General features: G+C 40.1%; 1 protein-coding gene across 6 annotated transcripts in view; it reads right to left on the bottom strand.

The window, feature by feature from the left end:
• Positions 1-1,039: 1,039 nt before the first annotated feature.
• The window catches only part of chl1a (cell adhesion molecule L1-like a), a 53,717-nt gene continuing 28,533 nt past the window's right edge, over positions 1,040-26,223 (bottom strand). For 2 of the 6 annotated variants that reach the window (XM_079558577.1, XM_079558578.1), the window contains exons 23-29: positions 18,634-18,672; positions 17,751-17,813; positions 17,231-17,344; positions 15,953-16,114; positions 15,488-15,667; positions 12,866-12,938; positions 1,040-1,972 (exon numbers count right to left, since the gene is read on the bottom strand). In XM_079558577.1, the coding sequence (XP_079414703.1) occupies positions 1,753-1,972; positions 12,866-12,938; positions 15,488-15,667; positions 15,953-16,114; positions 17,231-17,344; positions 17,751-17,813; positions 18,634-18,672 (851 nt within the window). In that variant the 3' untranslated portion in view covers positions 1,040-1,752. Of the gene's footprint in view, positions 1,973-12,621; positions 12,692-12,865; positions 12,939-15,487; positions 15,668-15,952; positions 16,115-17,230; positions 17,345-17,750; positions 17,814-18,633; positions 18,673-26,223 lie in introns of all 6 variants that reach the window. The other 4 variants (XM_079558581.1, XM_079558580.1, XM_079558579.1 and 1 more) reach the window with 4 other exon arrangements.

The following is a 26,223-nucleotide window of genomic DNA, read 5'->3' on the forward strand; positions in this document are numbered from 1 at the left end:
AGTGTTTAGCCAAAGCGTTTGACGTAGCCTACAGGCTTACCATGTACAGTAGAGGGCTTTAAACAGAATGCAATGACGGCATTTTAAGTCAGAACGGATCTTTTTCACTTGTGAATAGTGAGATGGAGGAGGTTTATGTTAATAAATATGCCATCCCTGAGATACTATTAAAAGGGCACAAAGTCAATCACCTCACCCTGAAAAATCCAGCTCAACAGTGGCTCGAGAAATTAAAAGCTGCTTCAAATATACAAGAGAACATCCTGTATAGAAATATCATGAATCTGTGTAATGGGAAACCCTTTAAGTGACTTGGATCCCTCTGATTTGCTGCATTTAGAGCAGATGAAAAAAGGTCCTAGCCTAAAGATGCAAGAACCAGCAGCATTGTTCACCTTGTACTTGTAAGCATACTGTAGTCTAACTTCAATAGGGCTTGCACTTCATTTGCGGTAGTGGTGAGTTTTATAACCATAGTGTGATGCATACAGAATAATAATGAGGAAGACCTAATTCACAGTATGTAAATAATGATTAGGAAATATTGTACGAATAATTAAAGGCGCTATACCTGAACCATTCACCCATAAGATTACATTTGTCCTTCAGTACATTGTAAAACCAGACATTTGTGAGAAAAACAACCAAGATAAGACAAAAAACCTGTGCTGTGTCTCTAATCCAAAAAGCCTGATGTTCAATCCAGAACTGGCAAGATAGCACAGTACGGCTCCCCGAAGGTTGTGAAACGTGTTCATAAACTCTTTGGGAGTTGGGATGTTAGAAAGGAGGAAGAAAAGTTAGGAGGAACGATTTATCTTGTTGGTGTATTTAATCTTTCAAAGACACATGTAACAAATTGAACATAGATTAAAAAAAAAAAAACAAGAACTTGACACAATCATTTTAAAAGTTTTCACACAAACATATCCATAAGCACTTATTTAGTATTTACCATAGACTGTATATTTACACAATGTACAGAGTTGAACTCAAACGTCAACAAGGTTCTACAGCAGAGTTTTTGTTATTTTTACTTTCTATTGTGGTCAAGAAATGCTGGTGGTAATATCTAAAAACAGCATGGCCATCAAATTTGAATTTAGTGGCATGAATATTCAAGCCATACTCCTTAACATTTCAGTGTTTTTACTTTTAAAAGATATGTAAAAAAATAAATAAAAATGTCACGCCTCTTCTCAGACTTGACCCTGAACTTTGCTGGGCGCAGGACATCAGCTCGTCTCCATGGAGATGCTGCTGCTTTGCAACGACTAACGGTGGCATATCATTAGGTTTGAATACACAAGGTCCTTTTCCGAATGCTGCAAAGATCGCATTGTTGGTGTTTACCTGAGCATTAGAAAGACTGTTTTTTTTCATTTACTTTTGTTTATATAGTTTAGCCGCTCCAGTGGTGACTTGGCAACATGTAACCTGGAATGTTGTGCAGAGTGGCTTCAAATACCCGGTGTGGGTTACAACTGTAAAAAAAATTATTGCATATAATCTAACACATTGCCCTACCTGCCTGCCTGTTAACTTACACATTTCACAGTGTGTCATCAAATGGTTGTCTTGAACTTAAAACATACTTTCAAAATGGGTTAACTATATTAGGTCCACTTATTGCTGTGTAAAGTAATAGATTACTAAAGTCTCTTGGCAAACCGCACTTCTGCCCATCTCAGCCACTTCAGCCTGGCTATTGTCACTGAGTGAGGGAAACGTCTCAGTAAACCTTTGCCCGTTTCAAGCCTGCGCAACAAGGCTGTGTCCATTGGGCTCGCTCACAGATCCCCGACGTTGCTTGGGTCCCGAATATTCGCCGATGAACGACCCGTCCTCGTCAAACTCCCTCCCGCCGTCCGCGTAGTCCACCAGGCTGTCCCGGCTGAGGTTGTCCTCCATGCCGTCATTGGCGGTCAGGGAACACAAGCTGCCGCCCTTCAGTGGCTTCTCCTCGCTGTCACTGCCATCAACAACAGGAGAGGGAGAAGGATGGGTGAGGTCAGCAGGGCAAACCACACTGTATAAAGCACGTCAGGCAAATGTTCACAAGCAGCAAATACAGCGAGGGGGAGCGACAAAGGGACAAATGCATCCACAACTTCACGGTACAAGAGGTGTGTAGGTAATGCTAGCCTATTTACTGAAATGTAATGTAGCATAAAAGGCAAGAGGATCGTTGAAACATGCTGAGACATGACCTATTAGAGCTACGATAAAGGACATGGTTGCTTTTGTGACTCAAAAAATAAAAAAGTTACAATGCACTGACCCCCATGTTTAACTTGTTTTTTTATCTGTTGCAGAAAAACTTAAAGGGATATTTCAGGATTTTTGACATAGAGCCTCCATCCTAGTTATCCAGAGTGTGTTGATTTCTGGAGATATATATATATATATATTTAGGCTAGTGCTAGGCTAGGCTAGTGCATGTCTATGGTAACTAGTAGCCTACATTAAAAACAGTCTTACCGATATAAATGTCTGTGTTGACTGAATAATTTTTGAAATACAACCATTTTGCATTTAAAAGAACTTATATTTGAGCAGCATCAGCTTCTTGGTTGTAAACTACGCAGCATAGCTACAGTGATCTGCTAGGTTACCAGATCTACAGTAGTATTTACCTATGGCCGGCATTACTACACGTGGAATTCACAAAGGAGCTTTCTACAAATCAGATATGGCAACGTTTGGAGGACTACACCATGATTTTGAAGAGGTTTTTAATGCAGGCTACTAGTTACCATAGACATGCACTAGCCTAGCAGTAGCCTATCGCCACTAAACTCCTCAAATATAAGGACTGCATGAATAAAAAATAAATAAAAAATGTCCAGAAATCAACAACACTCTGGATAACTAGGAAATGAGGCCCCATGTCAAAACTCCTGAAACATCCCTTTAACAAGACAGAGGAGAGAAAACAAAAGTCATACGGAGCCAAGAGTCACAAATCGCTGCTGGATGACAACAAAAACTTGGTGTTGGGGTCAAAAAGTCAAGTCAAGCAATAATGTAACAGTGGAGGGCATAAACAAGTAAACCATTCATCTATATTTTGTGAAATGTAATTTCTTTTTCATCATTCACCTCCAATACACAAAAAGTACGAATCATATCTTTTATTCATCATTGATTTTTCTCACGCCCATGCAGCACCAGTTAATTGCAGGTTTGAAGCATCATTTTTGAGCAATTTAGCTTTACCAATTTACGCATACATATTTAATTCTACAAATAACCATAATAAGCACCAGCACCTTTCACACCACATGGTTTTCCTGCTTTATATAAATAGCTATGTGAATGTTTGATGTGCCAAGCTGGCTTTAATTTATTCTTTGGTTGCCTCCTCTTTTAAGAAAATTATATGTGTGCGACAGAGCCATTACTTTTGTAAAATAGAAGTTTGCTTCTTTTACAAATTTTGAACATGATTTATTATTTTTGTTCACTGCGTATGGCTGCTTAAAATTTGTGATTAGATTTTTTTTTGTTGATTTGTTAACCTTTTATTATTCTAATTGTGGAAAGAATGGAATACAACTATATTGCTGTGCGGCATTACTGAAATAGCTGAAGCATTTGTGGATAGGCAGATCACCTGTTGGTTTGCGGTGCACGTCCTACGACACCTAACCCAAGGACATCTGGCTTTGTCTGTGATCATCTGCAGTTGACAATGTGTATGTTTGCCTCTGTACTGTTGTCTAAAGAAAGTAAACCATTGGCCTAATTTCATGTTCATGCATTGTGCCAATAGATTAAAGAAAAAAATCATCACAGTTGTTTTGCTGTTACAATCCCTATCGAGAATCGAGTCCCTAAATGACAAAATGACCATTAACATTCCATGCACTGTAGCTTTATTTCAAGGACATGCCGTATTCGTGATGACTCCTACAATAACACCATGTCAGGCACATAGACCACCAACAGTCAATCAGCCTGCACTGTTCCTACAGACCGTGTTAAATGCCTGGCTGTATTGAGTCACACATGCTTCCACTCACACACAAAGCATCGCCTCATGGCTCCGGTACATCATCACGGCTTCGGGGCAGAGGGGTGTGGGAGCAACAGTGGGGAAAGCTAAAGCGCAGGGGAGGTGGTGGAGCGCCTGCTACAATCACTCCACTAATTGCTAATTGCCAAGGCTTCAGGACCACAGGCAATTTCAAATCTCTTTAGAGGCGGCCATGGAAATTGCCAGAGAGAGCGGCTCTATTCCAAACAGCGAGACGAGTGGGTGGCGGCGTGTCTGTGGATATATGTATCTGTGTGCGCGCTGTGAGGAGATTGAGAAAGCAAGTGGGAGAAAGAGAAAAAAAAAAGAAAAATGGATGGAGAGGTGGGGCATATGCAATCCCAGACAAACAGCCTGTCATTCCTGGTATTCCCAGAGGTGCCAGGCGCGGGCCGAAGAGATTAGACGCCAATTTAAAGCTGGGCAAGTGGCCAACGAGCAGGTGTCTCGCTACAAGACGTGGGGTCACCTCAAAACACTGCGGGTATTTTTCCCTCCGCTGTCCTCCAGGTCTAATTCCCTAAACCATCTATGTTTGGTCACACCTCGTCTCCTCCAGTGACTTTAGTATTCAAAACACACAGTCCCTGCTGGGGCCAGACTCTGAAGAGGGTACTATATGATGGCGCCATTTGTAAACAAACGTCGCTGGTGTCCAATTCGAGCTTGACATTCACGGAGCGTGGAGCCAAACTATGTAAAGTCTCACAGTTAGTTACATCACTTTCTTTATTTTGGTAGCAATGAGTTTGATAAATAAAATATGGCACCTGCAGCTGACTACAGTCTTACAGCAACACAACTTCTGCATCACGCTAAAGCTGCTTTTTTAGTCTTGGCTTAGAACTCTCTGGAAAGTTTATTTGGCAAGATGTTTTAACAAGATGGCAACATGCCCTATTGCAGGGTGTTATTTAGTAGACTATTTGGTATGCCAGGTGCACTGTGAAAAAGAGGTTATTTTTAAGGATGAGCCAGATTTACATACTGTTGCTCTAATATGTGGGGAGCATCATCAAACTAAACCCAAGAATAGCTTCACTTTGTACATATTTGGGGCATTTTGACGACCAATGGAGACTGCTCTGTCCAGTGCAGTGAGCTTCCTAACACCTCACAGGTGGTTAGATGAACACTGGACGACCGATGCTAATGCACTCAAATCTGACCCACTGTCTTCCCTTTTCGTTCAAGGGTCACTTGTTTTAGAACGCTTTTGTCCAGAGAGGTAAACTGATTTGAAATGGTCTGTCAAAACATAGCTCTCTTCAAACAAAAGTTGGCTTGGACACACTATTCATTTATCACACAAACTTTTTGTAAATTTATAGAAACACACTGCAGTTTTTATCAATTGTTTCACACATAAAACCTAGTCTTTAATTTCTCTTTTGTCTTTTTTTTTTTTCTCTTTTTCACGCAGTTGCCAGATTATTTAACAAGTTTTTCCGTTACTTGACATCTTTACAGCCGCTTTCACAAAACAACTCACACAGCTCTACACATGCACTTTCAGTAAAATCGCATGCAAAAACATACTTGGCCAATACTTTCAGTGTGGTGACTCAAACAAAACTCTAAAATCTGCAGCTAATGGAAATGAATTGATTCAGGTTTCCACACATGAATCAAAAGTAGGAATGTGTGAGCACTGAATATTGTACATAAACTAGTAAGTGTGCATTAGTGTACCAATAGTGATTTTACAAATTGCATATACAGTGTTTGATGTTTCTATCTATAATGGAACTGCATTATAGACCTTGGGTAAAGTATACGTTTAAGGAGATGGAAATTGTCGGCATTTTTCATTCCTTGATATGTATAAAGTCTGAATCCAAATGCTTACTGAGCTACAGTCATGAAAGTTGGACTAAGAGTTTTTACTTGTTGTGTCAAATGAATGAATGAATGAGTAGAAGAAAGCACATGAGAACAGATGTAGTGTTATGATGCAACATAATATCTTTTGTATAAAGGAGTTTGTGTGAGCTGTTTTGCAAATGTTTCAGATTTAAGAAATGTGTCAAAGCGATTGGGAAAACCTGTAAGGCCTGAATGCAGTTAGTTAAAATCTTTTTTTCTGCTTCAGTTTATCGTTTAATTAACTTTGAGACGCAAGCTGGATTATCGCGAAATCAGAATTTTTACCCTGGAAAGGGTGAAGCTCAAATCCCACTGTGGCGTGGACCAATAGCGTGGCAGTATTGCTGATAACAACTAGCACTAATAACAAATATCCAGCTTAAAGGAACAGGCCACCATTTTTACGCACTGAGATATGTTCTTACCTGAGCTTAGACGAGTTGATGTGTACCTGTCTGGTCTCTGTACGTGCCCTCAGTCGCGCAAAACAACCAAAGATGTTTTTAGCATTTGGCCTGTCCCAGTATATTCCTATAGCTCCAAACGAGTTGAAGTTAGAAGCGACCAAGCTCTTCCATGGGCACACACAAAGACCAGACAGGTACGTATCAACTCGTCTAAGCTCAGGTAAGAACATATCTCAGCATGGAAAAACGGTGGCCTGTTCCTTTAAAGTCTGTCTTCTTCATGAACTATTTAAACCTTTCCAGATTGTTGTTATTGTGCTCATGTTATTTGCACTGTAATATAAATCTAGCTTTTGCGTTATCGTCTTACAGTATTTTAACATTTATTTTCTGCAGTTAAATATTGAGTGTCTCAATGCAAGACAGTCTGAATTCAAAAAGCTTCTGGCCGACTGACTGATCTATATTCACATCCTCCCTGCTCAGAGTTTGCCATATGAAGGTTCCATTTGTAACCACTGTAGTTGACACTGGTGTCAAATAACAGTTTGACATTCAGCGTCTCGATTCCCAGATTGCCAAAACAGCTCCCCTTCACGTGGGTTTTTAATAGCCAATCTTATCTATCCTATTTCACGCCAGCGTTTACCATGCAAGCCACATAGGGTCTGCATTTCAAACCTTATCAAGCCTCCTTTTCTCCAACGACTCGAGAGCTCGGAAGATAAGTGGCTGTTATCTAAGAGCAGTGGAAAAGCCACAGTGGAGCGGCCCGCCCACAGTGACTTTGAATACAACGATAAAATGGGCCTGAGTGCTTTGGGGCCCCATTCAGAACATTGGGCAGGATCCAGCTGAGGCTTCACTAAGAGGTGTGACAGGAGACACATCATAGACAGGTGCGCATTACATTTGTCTTTTCCACTGACCCGAACTGACAAGGTTTTATAGGTGGGCAGAAATGACAGGGGCAGACAGTCAGGCTCAAGTACCCGCGAGTAAAAGTTTTTGACAGTAAAAAACTGATAAAGAAATACTATAGCAGAACTTACAAATTATGTATATTGTTGTATGTATGTTTTGTAGCATATTTGAACAAAAAAAATAATAATTGACTATGAAAATGTGTATTGTTTGTTCTGAATGTTTGTTTTTGTGTTGTTTCTTGTTATCTGCACTTGTTGAAAGTGAATTTCTCCACTGAAATCCACCTCTTCCAGCTTATCTTTTCTCTTTTTCATAGAAACTAGATGTTTATATAAAGTAGTTGGAGGCTGTTTTAACTATAATCGGTTTTACGATATTTAATAATATTTTGAGGGACGATACTCAATACTTTTGATGACATCATGCATATTAATGAGTGATGTCATGCATATTAATGAGGCTTCAGTGCTCCACAGTTTTCAGTAAATAGTGACCAATAAGGATTAAGAATTCAGTCAGATCAGTAGAAGGCAGCACTACCTTGGACCAAACACACAAATACATGACTTTTAATGATTTTTATAATAATTTTATAATTATAAATAAGATTAATTTGGGGTTGATTGATTGCTTTTGAAATAGGACTGTGGTTTCTTGTTTATGTAAATGTAAAAGTGATGCCACTGACAGACCATTTTCACTCAGAGATAATTTATTCACATACCTATTTAAAAACATATTAACGGGTACAAAGCACATGAACAGAAATGCAGTATGTTAAAAAAAATATTAAAAATAGCATGTTTCTTATCTTATCGTAAGGTTATCGTTATCGTGAGCCAAGTATTGTACCGAATTTTGAGGCAGCTAGAGGTTCTCACCCCTAGTTGCAACTATAGACTCTTATCATAATGATGTAGTGCAAGTAAATACAGAAGGATTCGATGCCACTCAGTAAAGTACAGGGTATGAGTTCATAACTGAAATAGAAGTAAATATTTATTGGCATCCCTAGAAAATATGATAAAAGAATGAAACACTTTTTTACAGTTTCATCTTTTAAACGTTATGCTCAAAATATTTACAAAAAGACTCTCAATACAAAAAAAGAACAAAAAATGTAATATTGTATCTCTATAACTCTACCTCCTTTGTCAGTAATGCTACCTACACAGAATGGTGAAAATAATAGAAAACCTTCAAGAAAGAAACATAATTTAAGAACTTTTCCCTACAGTTTGTCTACACCTTGGTCAAAAGACACACTTCAGAAAAAAATATTCAGTAAAAAACACTTCAAGTAAATTGCTTTGGTAAAAACTAGTTGCCTTCTACCTTGAGAGGGATGCTGTTTCTTTTGCTCACATTTGAATTAACTTTTTTTTTTTTCACTTGGAGAGGAAAGTTTCCCACATGTGCAGCCAACTTCCAAATTGGGTATAAAATATGAAGAAAATCACCACACAAAACAAACAAACAAGCCGAGCCGAACGGCACCGGCCGCGACACCTGCTGTTTGTGCCGCGGACAGAGGGCCAACGAGCCAGGTCTGTCTCAGAAGAGAAATAGAAGGGAGCATAATTATCACTTGTCAAGCAGTGAGCGCGCAGCACAGCACTAGGAGGTCTATTGCCTTGTGAGATTCAAAGGCCACGAGAGAGCCCTGAACGCAGCACTAAAGCCGAGGAAACAGCATCACGGAGCAGCTAAGGGCGCACTGGGGGACAGTGGTCTGAGAGGGAGCGCCATGACAGGCATTTTAAACAGGTGCTGCTTCCAAACATCCGCACCATACAACAAGTCTATACTGCTGCTCCTCTGGGCGGTGGATGTAGCAATATATTTTAAAAAAACTTGGGTCAAAAAGAATGGTCAGACTGTAAGATTTTTCTATAGGAAATGTATATTGTCAATAAAAAAGGGCACAGTAACTCCTAAAGGTTATTGACGGAAGTGAGCGGGGGGAAGTCTTTAGGAGTTACTGCGCGGACGTTTTACTCCTCGTATCATTACGCCTCACAATATAGTCCCCCTTTTTATTTGCTTATAAAATCGACATGCTCCATTTCTGTGTAAATATACTTCGCAAGAAAACACTTCACGTAACTTTATTTAAATAGGGAACACGTGGAAGAGCTTGGTAGCTTCTATCGTGAGCTTTTTTGGAGCTATGTGACATGTGGGAGAGGCTGCGTATGTGCTCCGTTTGCCTGGCAGAGCGCACGGACAAAGACCAGACGGGGATATATTAACCCGGCTAAAGTGAGGTAAGAGCATATCTCAGTATGTAAAAACGGTGGCCTATTCCTTTAAGCATACTGTAGATCAGGCTATTACAGTATATTTCTAATTACATTTGTTTGACAATGCTCCAAACAGCAATTGTCCCTGCCCCCTTATATAAAAAACTATTAAGACATTGGCCCACACTGGATCTAGTAGTGTATATTATTTCAATGGCCAAAAGCCGAAATGCATCTGATTCAATAAATTGGTTAGAAAATTAATTTCATTTAATATTTATGACATAAACGTTTAAAGAATTTAGCACCAGCTGAAGGCTTAAAGGGCATATGACACATTTAACACAATTATATTTAAGATTTTGCAAAAGACTGTACCCAGCTTTTTTTTTAGTTTTAGACAATTTTGTGTGATGTTTATAGTGTCACCTCCTTATTGGACACCGACAGGAAGTGACATAGATGAGGGACAACAATTTTAAACTGTTGCCGCGCCAACCATGTTATGTCAATACTTGTACTGTTAAGTGATGATGTCATTTCTGCTTCTGGGTCCGATGGAAGTAGAAATTTAGCCCCATTCACTATGATGGGATTTAGCTGATTTTAACCTGCTGTAGAGCCGACTACGAGGCTCTTTCTAAACAATTTTCATTAGTAAACCTTTTCTGACATAAATTATCAAATTATTTTTCCAAACACAATGAAAGTTTGTTTTAAATACAAATAAATCTTCATTTTACCTGGAGAAATGTTGAGCTATATTGTTCGAGTTTGGACCCGGAAGTAGGAACTTTACCTTTATCTATGTCACTTCCTGTCAGCAGCTTAAAAATAACTACTTTTCTGCCTGTCGTTTCTTCATGAAAATTGCTGCTTCACTGAAATAAAATGATAATTATGCAACTGATATTATCCTTCTAAATAGGTCATATTGTCAAAAGCATTAAAACCTGTCACATGCACTTTAAGGAAGAGTAATTTCTGGTCACATAGAATGCTTTCTGTGCATATTTAAATAAACACATACATATTAAGCAAAAACCTGGCGTGCAGTGAAGGGGTTCTGCTACTTCTCTTCTTACTTTATGCACTAGTTTGGTTGAAACTGGACAGCTCTTTCACAAATTACTTCACTGGAGTTTAGCAAAAAACATTTTCTCTATTACATGTGTCCCAAGACGCTGTAAGCAGCACCACCAGGAAGACCAAAGACATTAGACTGTTAAATTAGGAATGGCATTACCACTGCCTGGAGCCTTAGTTATCCTCATGTGACATATTGTTACTATAACTTTTGATTACAGTCAGATAAAACGAGGAGTCTGCCTGAGAGCCACACAGTCTGTCTTTGAAAAGCCATTCCTGACTAGTCAAATTGATCTATAGCGATATCCATCCACCAACCCCAGACAAATAGGGCTGTAAATAGGGTGGGGGGCACTTATTAGTACTTAAGCTATTGCATCTTTAAATGGCACTGGCGACATGACAGACAATGTCTTTTCCCCATTTAAATGAATTACTGTCTTGGCACAAACCATTGGGGCTGGAATTGGCAGCAGCCCACAATTGTGAGTAATCATGTTGCGGATAATACGATGACGAGCCGAATCAAAGCTGGCAGAAGAGGCTATTTTAGGTGATTTCTGTTGCCTGTGCACAAACAAACGCCCCATTGTCACCCATCGTTGTCAAGCAAAGTAGGATCCAGTCCATTTGCCTAAACTGTCAGCGTGGCAAAGAAAACAATGCAGACAATACCAATACAAGAGCTATTATACTGTACTACAGCTGTCCACGGCCAGCTTAAAAGCACACATTTCCTGCAGCTATTCTCAGAGCTCTGGTTTATGGCTTTTAGACTGTGAAATGACTGTGCTTTTATCATCCGTTCTCAAGCCTTTCCTTATTACAGACTTTTCACAGATGACAGATTCACAGGAGACTTATGTAAGAGTTAATTAACCTAGAGTTGAAGGCTCTATAGAGTATGGAGATGTGTTTCTTTTATGTATTTGCATCGACTTAGTCAAAGAAAACAATAAGTTATTCCCGAAGCTGGTTATATAACTGAGATTCAATTACTACACTACAGAGGTGGGTAGAGTAGCCAAAACATCCCAGTAAGAGTGACGTTACTAAAAAGCAGTGACCTCAATAATTGCTAAATTTTTGGAAAAGGAAAAAAGAAGGATTTGGTAAGAATACTAATAATGGGTGTATGAAATAAATATAATCAAACAAATAAAAGAGTATGAATATTCTTGTACTTCAATATGCACCCCCTGGTGTTAACATTAATCTATTTTTCTTTCCATCAAGTAAAAGCATTGATGCTTCTGAAATAATAACTCAAGTAGAAGGAGCTGAGATGAAATTATTCCAAGATAAGAAAGTAATTACACTTTCAAAAGTTACCCAAGTATATGTACTTGAGTTCATGTGGACGAGTACTGCCTTTCTCCGCAATATTGTATAGTCTTAATGGTACGGCTTTGGATTGGCAAAGAGTATTTTGTTTTTTGCCTGGTTTGTTGTTTTTTCTTTTCTCGACACATCTAGTCTCTAGGTAGAAAGAAGTGACATTATAGGAAGAAATACTCAGATTTTCGGATTACAATTCATAAACTGTCCTTGCAAACCAAGAAGGTTCTTGAGTCATCATTTGTAATTATTAAGATGTCATACAAGATTATTTTTTCACTTCTATGTCTCCGAAACCCACAGAAATGGGTGTTCTTGCTTCGTTTCTGTCCATATTTGAAATGACTGTATTTTTGTGCAACTGCAACTGGCATCCGCCCAAAACCTACAGTACAATGACTATAATTCGCAGCTTATACATCTCTCATGATGCAATTACACAGAGAGGCAGCATGCAGGGATTTTCACACACACTCATAATTTACAATGAAATTAGGGTGCAGGAACAATTCATTATATCCACTGGAACTAAAGGGTTTGCTGCAGACAAGTGCAAAGACACAAACACAACACATGCATTCACTCAATGGAGAAGTGGGATGAAGAGACTCACATTCTGCTGAGCACAGACAATCACTGTCTAGAAACAAAGCAGAAGCACAATATGAACAAACATTGTGTCACTACAGCACTAGCTACACTGTGGGATTACCTCGCCCTTTAAGTGTTAAGAACAGTGACTCCTATGCTGATCCTGGTACGGCTCATGCATGCACGCTTTGCTTTTGGGATTGAGAACGGGAAAAAAAAAATATTACAGTGACACATGACAAATGAGTTTCCAGGGAAAGAAATATTTAACATATGGTTATATAAATACAGCTACAACACACTGAATTTCAAGGAGACCAAAAATGTCATTCGCTCAGAGCACTTTGGCACCGCAGCTCGCTCACCTGTATTCACAGAAGGTGTCATCATTCATTCCTTGTGACTCCACGTCGGGGTGGAGGTCCTCCTTCTCTTTCACTGCAGGGAACAAGAGCTATTTCAGCACACTGGTTCAGGGACACTTTATACATATATGTAATTATGCCTTCACATCTACTGGGAGCTATGCTCAGACAGCAAGCAGGGCTTGAGCTTATTCACTAAGGTATTTGAATAAAATTATCATCGGCTTCAAACTACATGTGCAAAAGATAAAGTTTAGCCGAGCTGCTTCCCAAATATGCCAATATAACTGTCTTGAATATTGCGATAAGGTTTATGTTATATATTACTAAACCGTTTCACCACAATGGGCCCTTATCTTCAGTGTCTATCTAAATGAGCATAGCACATAGGTCTTGAGGGTGCCGGTCTGAAGACGCTAGAGGGCAGGGAAAGTGCTCTAAGGGGCACAATATGAAAATTCATATTGTGAATGTTTGTTTATTCACAAACATTCACAATATTAATGTCTGTGAACAATCTGATGATATGAGCTCCCGCCTTTCTTTTATCACTCCAGGGGTTTATTGTCACAGAAATTATAGCCTGCACAATAATTTACTGGCTTGACTTATAATTTAATAGAGACAGACTTGTCATTATTTTTACTGATTCATCAGCAGAATAAGCACCATGTAAACTAATACTAAATCCGTACCAGAAAAAAAGGCTAAAATGGAGGTAAATCAGGAAAGTCATGTCCAAAACTGAATGAATGCACGTTAAAGCAGTACTAAGAAACTTATACAACTTTTTCCTAGTCCCTCTGGGGGTAATACAAGTGTCAATCGGATGATTGGGGGTCTTTCATCTCTCCCTGGTGTCTCTGGCCAGAAAACCACCCTTGCAACTTTCCCTGCTCCGACCCGGGGGACCCAATACACACTAATGGAATCACGAAGAAGCTAACAGGCCAACGGACATAGCTAAGCGCCATAGCTAAGCGCCACTTACAACAGTATTAACAGCCAAGTTTGAGTGAAAAAAATTACCTCCATTGTGTCACTGGATGTACAATATCCCCCTCTCGCTTTGTCTTTTCTGTCAGTGTAGTATTTACTCTCATGGACAATTACTGAGTAAAAAAACGAGAAGTGGTGCTCATGGCCTCTAGGGGCATGAGTTACTTAGTCTTAGTAGTACTGCTTTAAGTAACCTTGCTTTTTTGTTTTTAGGTTGCATTAGTAAAAAAAAATGTGCCAGTCTCAGTCAGATGGAAAGCCTCACGGATCATGTGACTATATTGCTTCTTGTGACATGGATACTGCATAATCTCTTATAATAATGATAATTTAGCGATGTATTGTGCTGGGTAATTATAGCTGACAAATATAATCACTTTTATTCACAGTGACCACTTTTGCACTACACACTTTGTTAACACATTAAATATGCTCTAAAAACATCTGTGTTTTGACTCTCTATGACTTCTAATACAGCTTTTGAGAAGAACCTAAGACTGTAAAGTAAACAATAGAAGTCTCCTGTGTGATAGGCAGAGATGCACCGTGTTGCCCATCACTTCTTTGTGCAAATAGTGCTTCAAAAATACCAGTAAAAAACAAAAAGCTCTTTTTTTAAAGCTTGGCAAATAGGGGAATCCAAAAGGACTGATAAAATATTCAGTGCCTTGTGTCAAAAGCTACTGCAGGCAAACAAGGGAGACAGCAAGTAGAGATAAGAGACACTTTGTAGGCATAGTAAGCATTCTTTAGAGCGCATTTGGCTGGAGCTAAGGTACAGAGGTGTGCGCAGGTGAGAGGGAACAAGGCCAGCTGATTCTCTGGTGTAGTCGACAGCTCGTCTAATCAGGCGAACCAAGCAGAACTAACGGGACCATGCAAATTACACTCTCAAGCAGGGAAATGCAAAACAAAGGGCTTTTTTTCCCCCATTGCCGCGAGCTGGGGCTGGACAGGTCGCCCAGGGTTAATCGTGTTGAGATTTAGTGGGTTTGCATGCACAGGTGTCCAGCAGGTCCAGATGGAGGGGGGGCGGGGGTTAGGCGGCAGGCCCGAAGCGCAATTTTGATCTTTCAGAAGGTCAACCAAAATCAAAAACATTGCCTAATTAAAACATCGCAAGATTTGTTTGCCGGCCCCATGTGGATATGGCATTTTACATAATGGTGTTTTTGTTTGTGAAATACAAAAGTGGACTTTGTAGTTTGGTAATATTTCACTAGAGAAGCCTTTTAGGAGACACTATGACCCCCTTGTCTTGCATCAAAATATGAACCTCGACAAACTTGCTCAATTTGTTTGAAATCATTGCCCAAGACACCAACTGGGGGTCATACATCTACTTGCTTTACTTAATGATTGCGGTATTTATAACTTTATAAACCAAAAGCTTTTTAAAACATGTATTTTCACACTAGGGTCAGTAGTTATCACACAGATGATTGATTTCCCACTCTTGTGTTTTTAGACAGTGTGGGATTTGAATTTATACCAAATTAAGTTTCATTGTAGACCTGTTCCGAGCCCACCTTGTACCAACCAGCTACAATAAAAACAATCGTGCTGATTTTGGTTAACACTCTGAAAGACAATGCGTCCCATCCCGGCCCGTGTCTAACTGACCTTGTTCCATGAGCTGCATGTCCTGTCGCTGCGCCGGCTGTGGCGTACCTGAGTACTTTCCCCCTTTGTTTCTGCGCACAAAGCAGGCTATGACCACAACCAAGGTCAGCAGGGCCACGGCACACATGGTCCCGATCAGCCAGCCGCGCGTCGATGTGTCCCTCTGAGAACTGGCCACTCCTGAAAACAAAAAGAAGAAAAGATATGTGTTTGCACTGAACTCTTTTTGAGTCTAAAAGCCCCCCGCAGCAGCGTTCATACAAGGCTGTCTGGCCTGTAAACAACAGAAGTTTCAGGTTTGCTACATTTTATTTCCCTTTAGCCATATCACTGCTGTGAAACAACAACACACAGTAGGGAATCCAAGCTTGGAGTAAAAACATTTTTACAGTTGGTGCTGTGGTATGTTTGCTCTTCTTGTTTAAAACTATATTCACAGTATTGGCACAAATTGTCGCCCCTCACCTTGTCCTTGGGTCTGGAAAACGTCTTCATAAATGCTAGCATTATCGAACAGCCGCTTGGACATGAGGCGCACAGTGTACACCGTCCCAGGTTCAAGTCCATCAATTAAGTGGAAACTCTGAGAGGAATTTACAGCCTCTGCAATCTGCCACATGCCATCACCTACACAGCCAAGCACAGTTTGGACAGTTTTTCCATGTAGTACGATCATCTACTCCAGACTGGTCAGAGAAATCATCCAATTGGCACACACAAATGGTGTAACCAGTATTGCAATTCAGGATTATCATGTGTATTTTAATATCTAAACATTCTTGAAACATTATTAGAAATAAGACCCTAAATTTGCAAAACGGCACTTACAAAACCTAATTTTAAAGCATTTGTAACTAATAAAACCAAAACATGTACATGTTTCTTAGGTGTTACTGTAAAGTAAAAGTTCATGGGTACTTCTGTTCTTTCTACATAGTTTTTTATTGTTTGTGATCGTCAAATGAGCCATATGTGTTGAGTTACCAATTAGATATGTATACAATGTAAAGTATTACATTGCACATTGTTGTGTTATTAAAGCAGTACTAAGTAACTTGTTAACCTTAATAAATCCTTCTTGTATTCCCTCTGGGGGGTAATACAGGTGATTGGTGGGTCTTTCATCTCCCCCGGTGTCTCTGGCCAGAAAACCACAATTGCAATTTTGCTGTCACCAGTCACCAATTTTGCTGTCGGAGTCACCAATACACATTAACTCATTGACTGCGATTGAAATCCAAACGTTGACTGCCAATGACGTCTATAGACGTCAATTACGATTTTCAATGGGAACAGCTGCAGCAAAGCCTTGAGCATGTCTGGTGTTAAAATCTTAGTTGTAGGTGTAGGAGTCACTAGGTGGCAGCATTGCTCTTCGGATGCGAAGTGTAAAAAAAACACAACATGCTACGACACCTGCAGTGGCGCTTATGGCCTCTAGGGGGCATGACGCATGAGTTACTTAGTACTGCTTTAAGTCTTATATAATGTTAGGCTATAACATACAGCCTTACTTTTGTGATAATATGCCGTTCATAAGACTTTTTGGATGATTTCAAAGCGCATGATCAATGGTTAGTTACTCCCCAATACTAGTGCTTATAAACTACTTAGAAAAACACATACTACGACGACTACTACAACAACTACTAAAATATTAAACTTACTTACTTACAGCTAATACTGTATATTATTAGATGTTTATACAAAATGCTCTTCTAAACGCAGGGCAGAGAAGCTTACGGTTATTCATATAAGCCACGTAAAGCTCCAAGTTGTGCCGCTCCTGTGTGGCAGTCCAGCTGATTTTGGCATAGGTGTCACTCACATAGGAGCTTATGTTGAACAGGGCTGCAACTGATAAAGAGAGAGGAGCAGGGAAAAGGAAAGAAAACACAGAGAGGAGACAGAGAGGCAGGCAAAGAGGATTAGCAGAGGCAAATAGGATCCCCCCGCAGCTCGGAGCGGAGACGAGCTCGCACAAACCCTTCAGCGCGACAGTTGAAAAGCCAAGCCCGGGCTGCACACTTAATTGACTGAAGCTGGATTTCTGCCTCATAAAGGGAAGATACAGAGATGGTAGGCGGGGATGACATGCAGTCGTCAGTCTGTCTTAAGCAAAAATGACATTTTCCTCAAACCCCCCCCCCCCCTTCCACTCACATCCGGAGAGCTTCAAATAGCATTTCATTGTTAAACCGATGGAAGTTCAGATCACATGGATAGCATTGTCTGTGCAAGTGCCTAAGAGTGAGAGGTGTACCTAAAGGCGGTTGAGTGGCGTTGGCAGGGGACGGGCTGAGGAGAGAGCGAGAACAGTTGCGGCCTGAAATGAAAAGACACGTCTCAGAGGTGAGAAGCCTGCCACCGTCTCTCTTAAGTTTCCACTCTACTCTATATGATATTCTGCAGTAAGGGATCTCTATAGACTACAATCGAAGAAAGACAAAAGAATAGTTAGGCTAAGCAGAAAAGTGGGATTATAATAAAGCCACAAGCAGGAGCCTCTCTACAAATCAAGAGAAAAGGTGACATTTCAGCAAAACGTAACAAAATGTATAAAGATGTAACATTTTATTTTTTAAAGGAAAAGCTGTGCGAGCATTGCCTTGTATACAGCAGGTTGTGCATGCATCATGGGTCCCATTGGTGGTGAGCCAGACAATTTAATTTGGGCTCAAGAGACCAAAATCTGGCTCAAGAGAGTGTAAAAAAGAACTATGTAGTTAGGCATAAGCAGATACAAAAATCTTTCCACAGTGTGCAATGATCTGCACATTGATTTTAGTTCATAGTGGTGCACCCTCAGTTTAGCACATTGCAAGTAAGAAACATCAATTACTGAGTGAGGATCTCTTTACGGGGCCAAAAAAGGCTTAATTGCCTAAATAAACATAAAACCATAAAATGTTAACACATTTCATGCATATATTAAATGATATTTTAGGCCATTTGCAGAAGTGCCTTATGTCTATTGATGCAGGGGAATAGGCTACTTTGCTAATTGCTTCATTAGTTTTCCACCTAAATGCAACGCTACTGACAGCCACTAACAGCCACAGTTTTGCTATGAGTGCTTGTTTTGGAAAGTGTTGACTATCTACAGCACTACTTCTATGTTAGCGAGCTCGAGGCGGGATACATACTGCTCTGAACAGAGGCCTCAGCTGGAGTCGGGGACAAATCTTCAGAGGGATAAGAAGCAAATAAAATACAGCTGAAGATTAGAGATATATGGAAAGCCAGCTTTAAGGGTGACACACCAGACTATATCGCACACATGCACACTCGCAAACAAAACGACAAGAGGCACTCGCAAATAGCATGGACTTTCATCACCAGTGTGTCATAAGGTGCAAAATGTACTCCCAAAACAATCAATTTTTATGAGCGAGATAAGAATTGGTGAATGGTAGAGAGCTGCAATAAAAGTTCCAAGTCACGAAGAACAGGAAGGAAATACATTTTGTGAAGTATAAGTCATTTGGATACTAGTCGTTTTGTTTGGGCTTTCATTTTTGGAATTTTTTGATCATCATCAGAGCGAATCACCTAGTACTACAGCGCTGTATTACACACATTTAATCTGCATACAATGTACGCTGATGCCCAACAACGTAACACTCTCTTTTGGGTGTCGGCCTTGACATCCATAGCCACTGGTGCGCAATGGTCACCAAAAATGAAAAAAAATGTTCTGCCTGACTCGATAAAGGAACATTTTACAAGTGAATCTGCACCAGCACTCATTTGAATTGCGTATGAAAGATGCAAGGGCAAATTCCACCAAGGCCCATCATTCTGCGTTTCCATCCAAAACGGAGCCTCTCTCAATGTGAAAAGGTGAAACAAAACCAGCATTTTACCATTTTATAAATCAGTCTTGTCTTCTACGTCCTTCTGATTAATTAGTTGCTTGAAAACTCTATAACCTGAACCAATAAATGGATTAATGAGCTATTTCATTATATTAGATAATAAGATTAAAAGTTATTGGGCCATATCTACATCTTGAGGAAAGTTCATGTATTTGTGAGCCTCGATTGCCAAATCAAGTGGTTCCCAAAAGGAGGTTGTGGCCAAATCGCACAGCCATTTTTTTTTTTTTAACCCAAAGTCATTTTTTTGTTACAACTCAATGCAGTTTACAATAATGAAAAAAAAAAGTCAGAATATATAAAGGTGATGTTTTAAAGAAGTACTTAAGTAACTTGTTTACCTTAATAAATCATTTTCGTAGTCTCTCTGGTGGTAATATAAGTGTTGATGGGATGATTTGGGGGGCCTTTCATCTCCCCCTGTGTTTCTGGCCAGAAAACCACGCTTGCAGCTTTCCAGCACTGGGTCGGAGGCCCCAATACACACTAATGGAATCACGAAGACGAAGCTAACAGGCTAACGGGCAAAGCTAACTGTGGGCTAGCGCCACCTAAACAGTATGCCAAGTTTGAGTGAAAAAAGTATCTCCATTGTGTCATTGGATGTACTGACAATATCCCTCTCTCTGTCTTTTCTGTCAGCGTCGTATTTACTCTCACGGACAATTAATGAGTAAAAAAACGTAACATGCTACGACACCTGCAGTGGCGCTTAGGGGCATGAGTTACTAGTACTGCTTTAATGTCGGGCCACACAGTGAGACCAGACCGAGAGACACTAAAGGGAGGCACCCACAGCATTGTACAACATTGTACAAAGTATTTGCCTACAATCATTGCTAGATTCTGTTTTTTTTATGTCATTTCAACTGTAAAATAATAACACATTTCTTTGAATAGTTTTGGAATGGCTGGCCAAGAGGATGATGCTGCTTGCTTGGCCAGCCATCCACTCCACTCCACTTTTTGTATCTCTTCAAAAGCAGGACGTCTTCCTTAAGAATAGGACAAGCGTGTAAGGCTGCAGCTCATAATGTCAGACACTGCTCCAGCTGCAGCATCAAGAAGAAGGGTCTTTCCCTGTGGATTGCTGAAGCTGGTTGTGGAGACCGTTCGCCCAAAACAAGATCTGAGACAACGATCCTATTGATGACACTTTAAATGTAAATTCAGAAAGAGTCGGAGGAAGCTAGATCATCTTGTCGATTTGAAAAAGTAACTGTAACCCATTTCCAAGAGGAGCTTCTTTTATTCATATACACATGTACACACACACACACGCAGACATGGTCACATATTTACATTAGCAAAGCTTTGTGTCAGTGATTACATCTTGTGTGAATGCAATTTACAATCAGCCTAATTAACTGTTTATGAGGAACAACAACGCTGCTGTGAATGCTGATTATGGTGGAGAATCGACTCCATAGCTTCATTTTGTTCCCCGCTTCCTCAAACGGTGTCCCCAAGCCTTCGACAAATATTTTGGAATGCAAACTTGGCTGTTCAAATACAATGGCGGGGAGCAAATAATTTAATCCTAGAGGAAGCGGGTGCTTTCACAGTGACTTTAGAGGTACGCGCTCCTCCTCAGTGCTTTTGTCTAGTGTTTGCAGCGGCCTTTATCTCCGCGGCTTTCTTATCTCATGAGACCTGATGGAGAAAAATAGATATTTTTTTTTGGAGTCTGCCACAGTTTCTCTGCCATTTGCTGCTCTCTCTTACTCCGTTTTTTTTTTTTTTTTTGCTCTTCCTCATTCCAACACAGCGTCTGGGGGGTTTTGATCAGTGTTTGCTGTTTTTTAGCACATATAAGTTCACAACAAGGATACAACAATAGCAAACTGGTTTTGAGTCATTAAGGAAAGACAGACGCTATAACAGAATAAGAGAAAAATAGAGGTCAAAATAAAGTCAAATGGAAAGCTTTAATGATAAACCTAGTGGAAATGCTTATTTGTCCTCGGAAATAACCTTTCTTTTATGGGGCAAACTATCAGGGGAGTGGGCAACCACAGCACCCATATTGACCCATCTTTGTAACTTGAGCAACGTTGGGCCACGACTACCTAGCTGGATGATGAAGTCTATTGTGCATGTTTTAAGTGCATGGGGGGGAGCAGGGAGACTTGGACAGAGACACAACAATTTAAACCTGGGAATTTCTTGTTGTGAGGTGAGAGCGCAGATGAGGGGTTGAGGCTATCAATCCAAACAAACAGTGCTGATCATTATGGGTCAAACACAGAAACTAAACGTTAGCATTTAAAAGCATGACAATTAACATCACCGATTGCCTTGAACATTATCGCTGTTTACTTCTGTGGCTCTCTCAGATTGAGTTGGATGTCACTTCTCTGGGAGCCGTCCCTCTTGCTTGCATTCATTCCCCTAACTGTCACTCAATCACAGCCCATTAATGTCGGTAAACCCGCGGTGCCCTGGCGCTGTGCTATTGGCATCCATAAATCTCCACTCGGCTGCTGCATTGTGAGTGCCATGCCCCGAGGACCGGGCTTCCAAACGCGCAGCATTTTATCTACCCCGTTCCTCCACCCCTCTCCTCCGTATTTACTAACAATGCGTCCAGCAGCTCCTAGGCTGGACGTCCGCCTGCGAGCCGCAAGAGCTCCCGGGAGACACATAAGAGCAGAGTGGAGTCAATATTCACAAGCCAGGCAAGCATATTGTCATGTGTTGCCATTTTGAGCAGCCTCACTCCTAATTTCAGACGATACAGATTATAATTGGTGTAATAACTGAACAACCTGAACAATGAACACTCATGCCGGTCAGTTTCTAACAAAAGAGTAACTGAATAAAAGAACAGCTTTGAGATAAATGATGAAAACATAATATGATTTTACTGCTGAAACATTCCTTTTCTGCAAGGAAGCGATGAGGTTGATAAATGAAGTTGTATAAACGCTAGGCCTCCTCTATCAATTTAGTCAAGATGTAGGAGGAAGATATTGCACGGATGTGGTCATTTGCCATTAAATTATGACTACATGTGGATCCACTAGTCCTTTAGTGTGATGAATTCAGACTTCTCCAATTGATTTTCTCGGACAGACTGCAATTTGCAAGCGCTAGAAGCACAACTAAGTAACTCGTGCCCCTAGAGGCCATTAGCGCCACTGCAGGTGTCGTGGCATGTTGCGTTTTTTTTTACTCATTAATTGTCCGTGAGAGTAAATACTAGGCTGACAGAAAAGACAAAGGGAGAGAGGGATATTGTACATCCAGTTACAGAATGGAGATTTTTTTTTTTCACTCAAACTTGGCTGTAAATACTGTTTAAGTGGAGCTAGCCCGCAGCTAGCTTTGCCCGTTAGCTCTTCTTCGTGATTCCATTAGTGTGCATTGGGGCCTCCGGGTCGGAGTGTGGTTTTCTGGCCAGAGACACCAGGGAGAGACGAAAGATCCCCCAATCATCCCATTAACACTCGTATTACCCCCAGAGGGACTACGAAAAGGATTTATTAAGGTAAACAAGTTACTTTTGTCAGTGTAACGCCACATTTGAAAGCTAAAGCCTACAAAACTGATGTACACTTTTTTGTCACATTGTCACTCTTACTCACTGTTTTTGTCACTTTTTTGTGGCTTTTTCAGCACTTTTTAGTCGATGGTTTGTTGCATTATTATTGTTTTTCCAGCTCATTTTTGTTGTGTGTATGTCAAATTTTGTTTGTTTGTTATGAACAACAAGAGCATGTGCATCGATCTAACAATATAAAGACTCATTACACACAGTAACTCTTATGGAAGTGACATTCAGCTATGGATGCAATGAATTTCCAGTCATTATGGTTAAGTTTAAGGTGTACTTTATTGTCCCTGTAGGGAAACTACATGCAGTGGGCGCCCGGGGACCCATCTCCAGATGTGGAGCCAGGCCAGGCCAGCTTATAAATTGAAATTACAGGCTCTACATACTGCACACAAGTAATATATTACAATATCAAATACAGCATAAGGCTTTTTTGCCGCTTTATTCAAGTTGAAACTGTCACAGCAGTTGTATTTGCCACGGTAACTACAGGCCATTATATAAATTATCAAACACAGCATCTGACCGCGCTGCCCCTGTGTTCATTACCTTTTGTCCGGCCTGTCACCCTGCCACCTAATGACTGCACCAAATCTTTTTATCTTGGATCACAACATGCATGCAAGGATTTACTCTGAACTAGCCATTAACAGGCGCCATGACAGGGCATCACAGCGGTTTATAAACTCCACTCAAGCGCTAAAGTTGAGGGACAAGCATGACGACTAAATTGGAAGTCTGTGATTTGTTTACAAAGAAACATAATTGCTGATAATAACGATGGCAATGCTTGGAAATTGGTTCGCCGGTTGTCTTTTATCGAGGTTGCCTAGAAACACTACTGCAAGAAAAATAAATCTGACTGGTGTGTTATTTTGTAATTTCTTTTTTTGTTAAAAAAGTGCTGTGATATTTCCAATAAGGATTTACTTCAATACAGAGGAATAATGGGTTTGGAAAAGATGTATAACCGTCCCAAATAAAAGAGCATGCTTTGAGCAAAATGCTTCTGTGATACATCTTTGGATATGGGAAAAGAAACAATCCAGTTCTAAAACATATGGGCCAATAGCTTTTTTTAAAACGAAAATTACAAATGAATTAAATGGTCCTCTTGAAGGCAAAGCATTTCCATAAATATGTCAAACAAAGTGCAAACAAATGACAAAATCAGAAGAAAATGTCAGGATTCAGGTACTCTCCTATTCGTGTGCAATAGTGTGTACCTTATTTATTAATGGAATATATTATGTAAGCAACTGTTGTTATTATTATTTGCAAGGTACGATTTGCAAAATGGGGCACACATTTATTTATTTTTTCTCTTGTTGTAGAATCTTTAATTGGACCACTCAATCAAGAGTGGAGACACAGCAGGGACAGGAAAATAACGGCATTTGATTGCATGGAAAAGGGGAATTTAAGATTTGACATGCTATGAAAAAACACTACAACAGTGTTGACATGGCTGGCTGTGTTGATGTGTGCCATTTCTCCCTGTCGGATGATCCAGGCTCAGAGCAGGCTGCTGTCAATCAGTGTCATATCAGAGCGAGGGGAACAGAGGACAGAGCCAGTGCAGGGTCCAGAGGGCTGTGGCAGATCAATCTCCTGCAAGGCCTTTACTTACTGGCTGTTTATAGATTTCTTTTGTTATTGTGATTTGTTGGGTTAAAGGATATTTATCTTTCCTTGTAGGTGACATACTCTAGTCTGACCCTTGATTGTGCAGATTGTATTAACAGAAAAAGTGCTACACCTGTTGTGCTCACAGTGGCTAAATGCTATCACCTGCAAAATTGCATTCATTTCAAAAGCCGTGGGATATTGTGAAATGTTAAATAATTAGTATCAGTTCGACATGCTTTGGCCAAAGGTTGAGGACGATCCCACGACTTGTACCTGGTTGACCCTGGTCTGGATGCCAGTGGAAAAGGGGCACTAGTAACCAATTAGAAACCAGCAGACAAAATGCTGCAAATGAAGATTTTTCTGTGAATTAAAATAAGATATAGGATAGAACTTAATTGATCTCACAATGGAGAATGCAAATAGTCCAAAAAAAAGAAACAAAGCGTGCAATCAAAACATACCAGAATAATGTGATCATGACAAATAACAGTAAATACAGCATACTATTAGGTGCATAAAGCTTTGAATCCCTTTATTAGAATAGCAGATGCAGCAGTAGCAGTTGTGCTCCGACATTCAATAAAAAATGTAGTATGTATATTTGTATACAACACTTTCCTTTCCTATACCCTGTAGTTATTATTTATTCGTCTTACACTCTATCTTACCTTATCTGATCTGATGTTATGTTAAAGGGACAATACAGTTTAAAAATGTTAAAACTAAGCATTTTCATCACCCTACATGTTCCAGCCATGTCCTAATGTATAGAATAAGCCCAGACCTATTCACCACAACTGCCTCTAAAATCCTGCACTGTCACTCAAAAAGTTGTTACTTCGGGTCCTAAGTGCCGTCATTCGCAAGCTTAATATAGAGATTGCAGCTACGCGTAAGACCTGAGGTGGCAGTAGTGAGTATAACATGACCAACTTGCATCTAGTCCCTCTGACTCACTCACACATCACATTGATATCGCGGCAAAATGGAAGTATCTTGCCCAAGGACACAACAACAATCTGCCCCTATCAGCTGGGATTCAAACCATCATCCTTTGGATCCAACAACTATCTGAGGAACTGTTTTTAAAATCTTATATCCCTGAGTTGAACTATTTTATACTTTTTGTTCTCATACGTAACTTGGACAAATGTTTTGAAATAAATACGCCCCAAAACAGGGTGCCATAATGACAGCTAGTCCCTAATTGGTGTGTATTGTATGTAATATATTGTCCTTTCAAATTAAATTACCAAAAATGCCTATTTGTGAATTGCAGACATTTGAAACGCCGCTAAAGTCCACCATGTTCTGTTCTCTAATGAGCTATTATTTCTTTCTGTACCTACTGCAAATCACCCGCCCCTTGTGAGCAGCAGTAATTTACATAACTACTATTTGGTTTTTAAGACGCATATACTTTCTGAAGAGACTCTCTGCTCCCTCTTTTGTTCCTGGCAATATAGTAGGTTATCTTTTTGGTTAATGATATACTATTAAGTATGTATGGTCCATTTTTACCTAGGGGTTCTCAGATGGTTCTCAGATTTTTAGGCACCGAGTCCCCAAAAACAAATCACCCCGAAACAAACTCCCAAATCTCCCCCACTCCCTAACAATATAACAGCTTTGTGTACGTGTGTTATTATTGCTGAACACTGAACACCGCT

This window comes from Gobius niger, assembly GCF_951799975.1.
Source record: "Gobius niger genome assembly, chromosome: 6".
Classification (NCBI taxonomy): domain Eukaryota; kingdom Metazoa; phylum Chordata; class Actinopteri; order Gobiiformes; family Gobiidae; genus Gobius; species Gobius niger.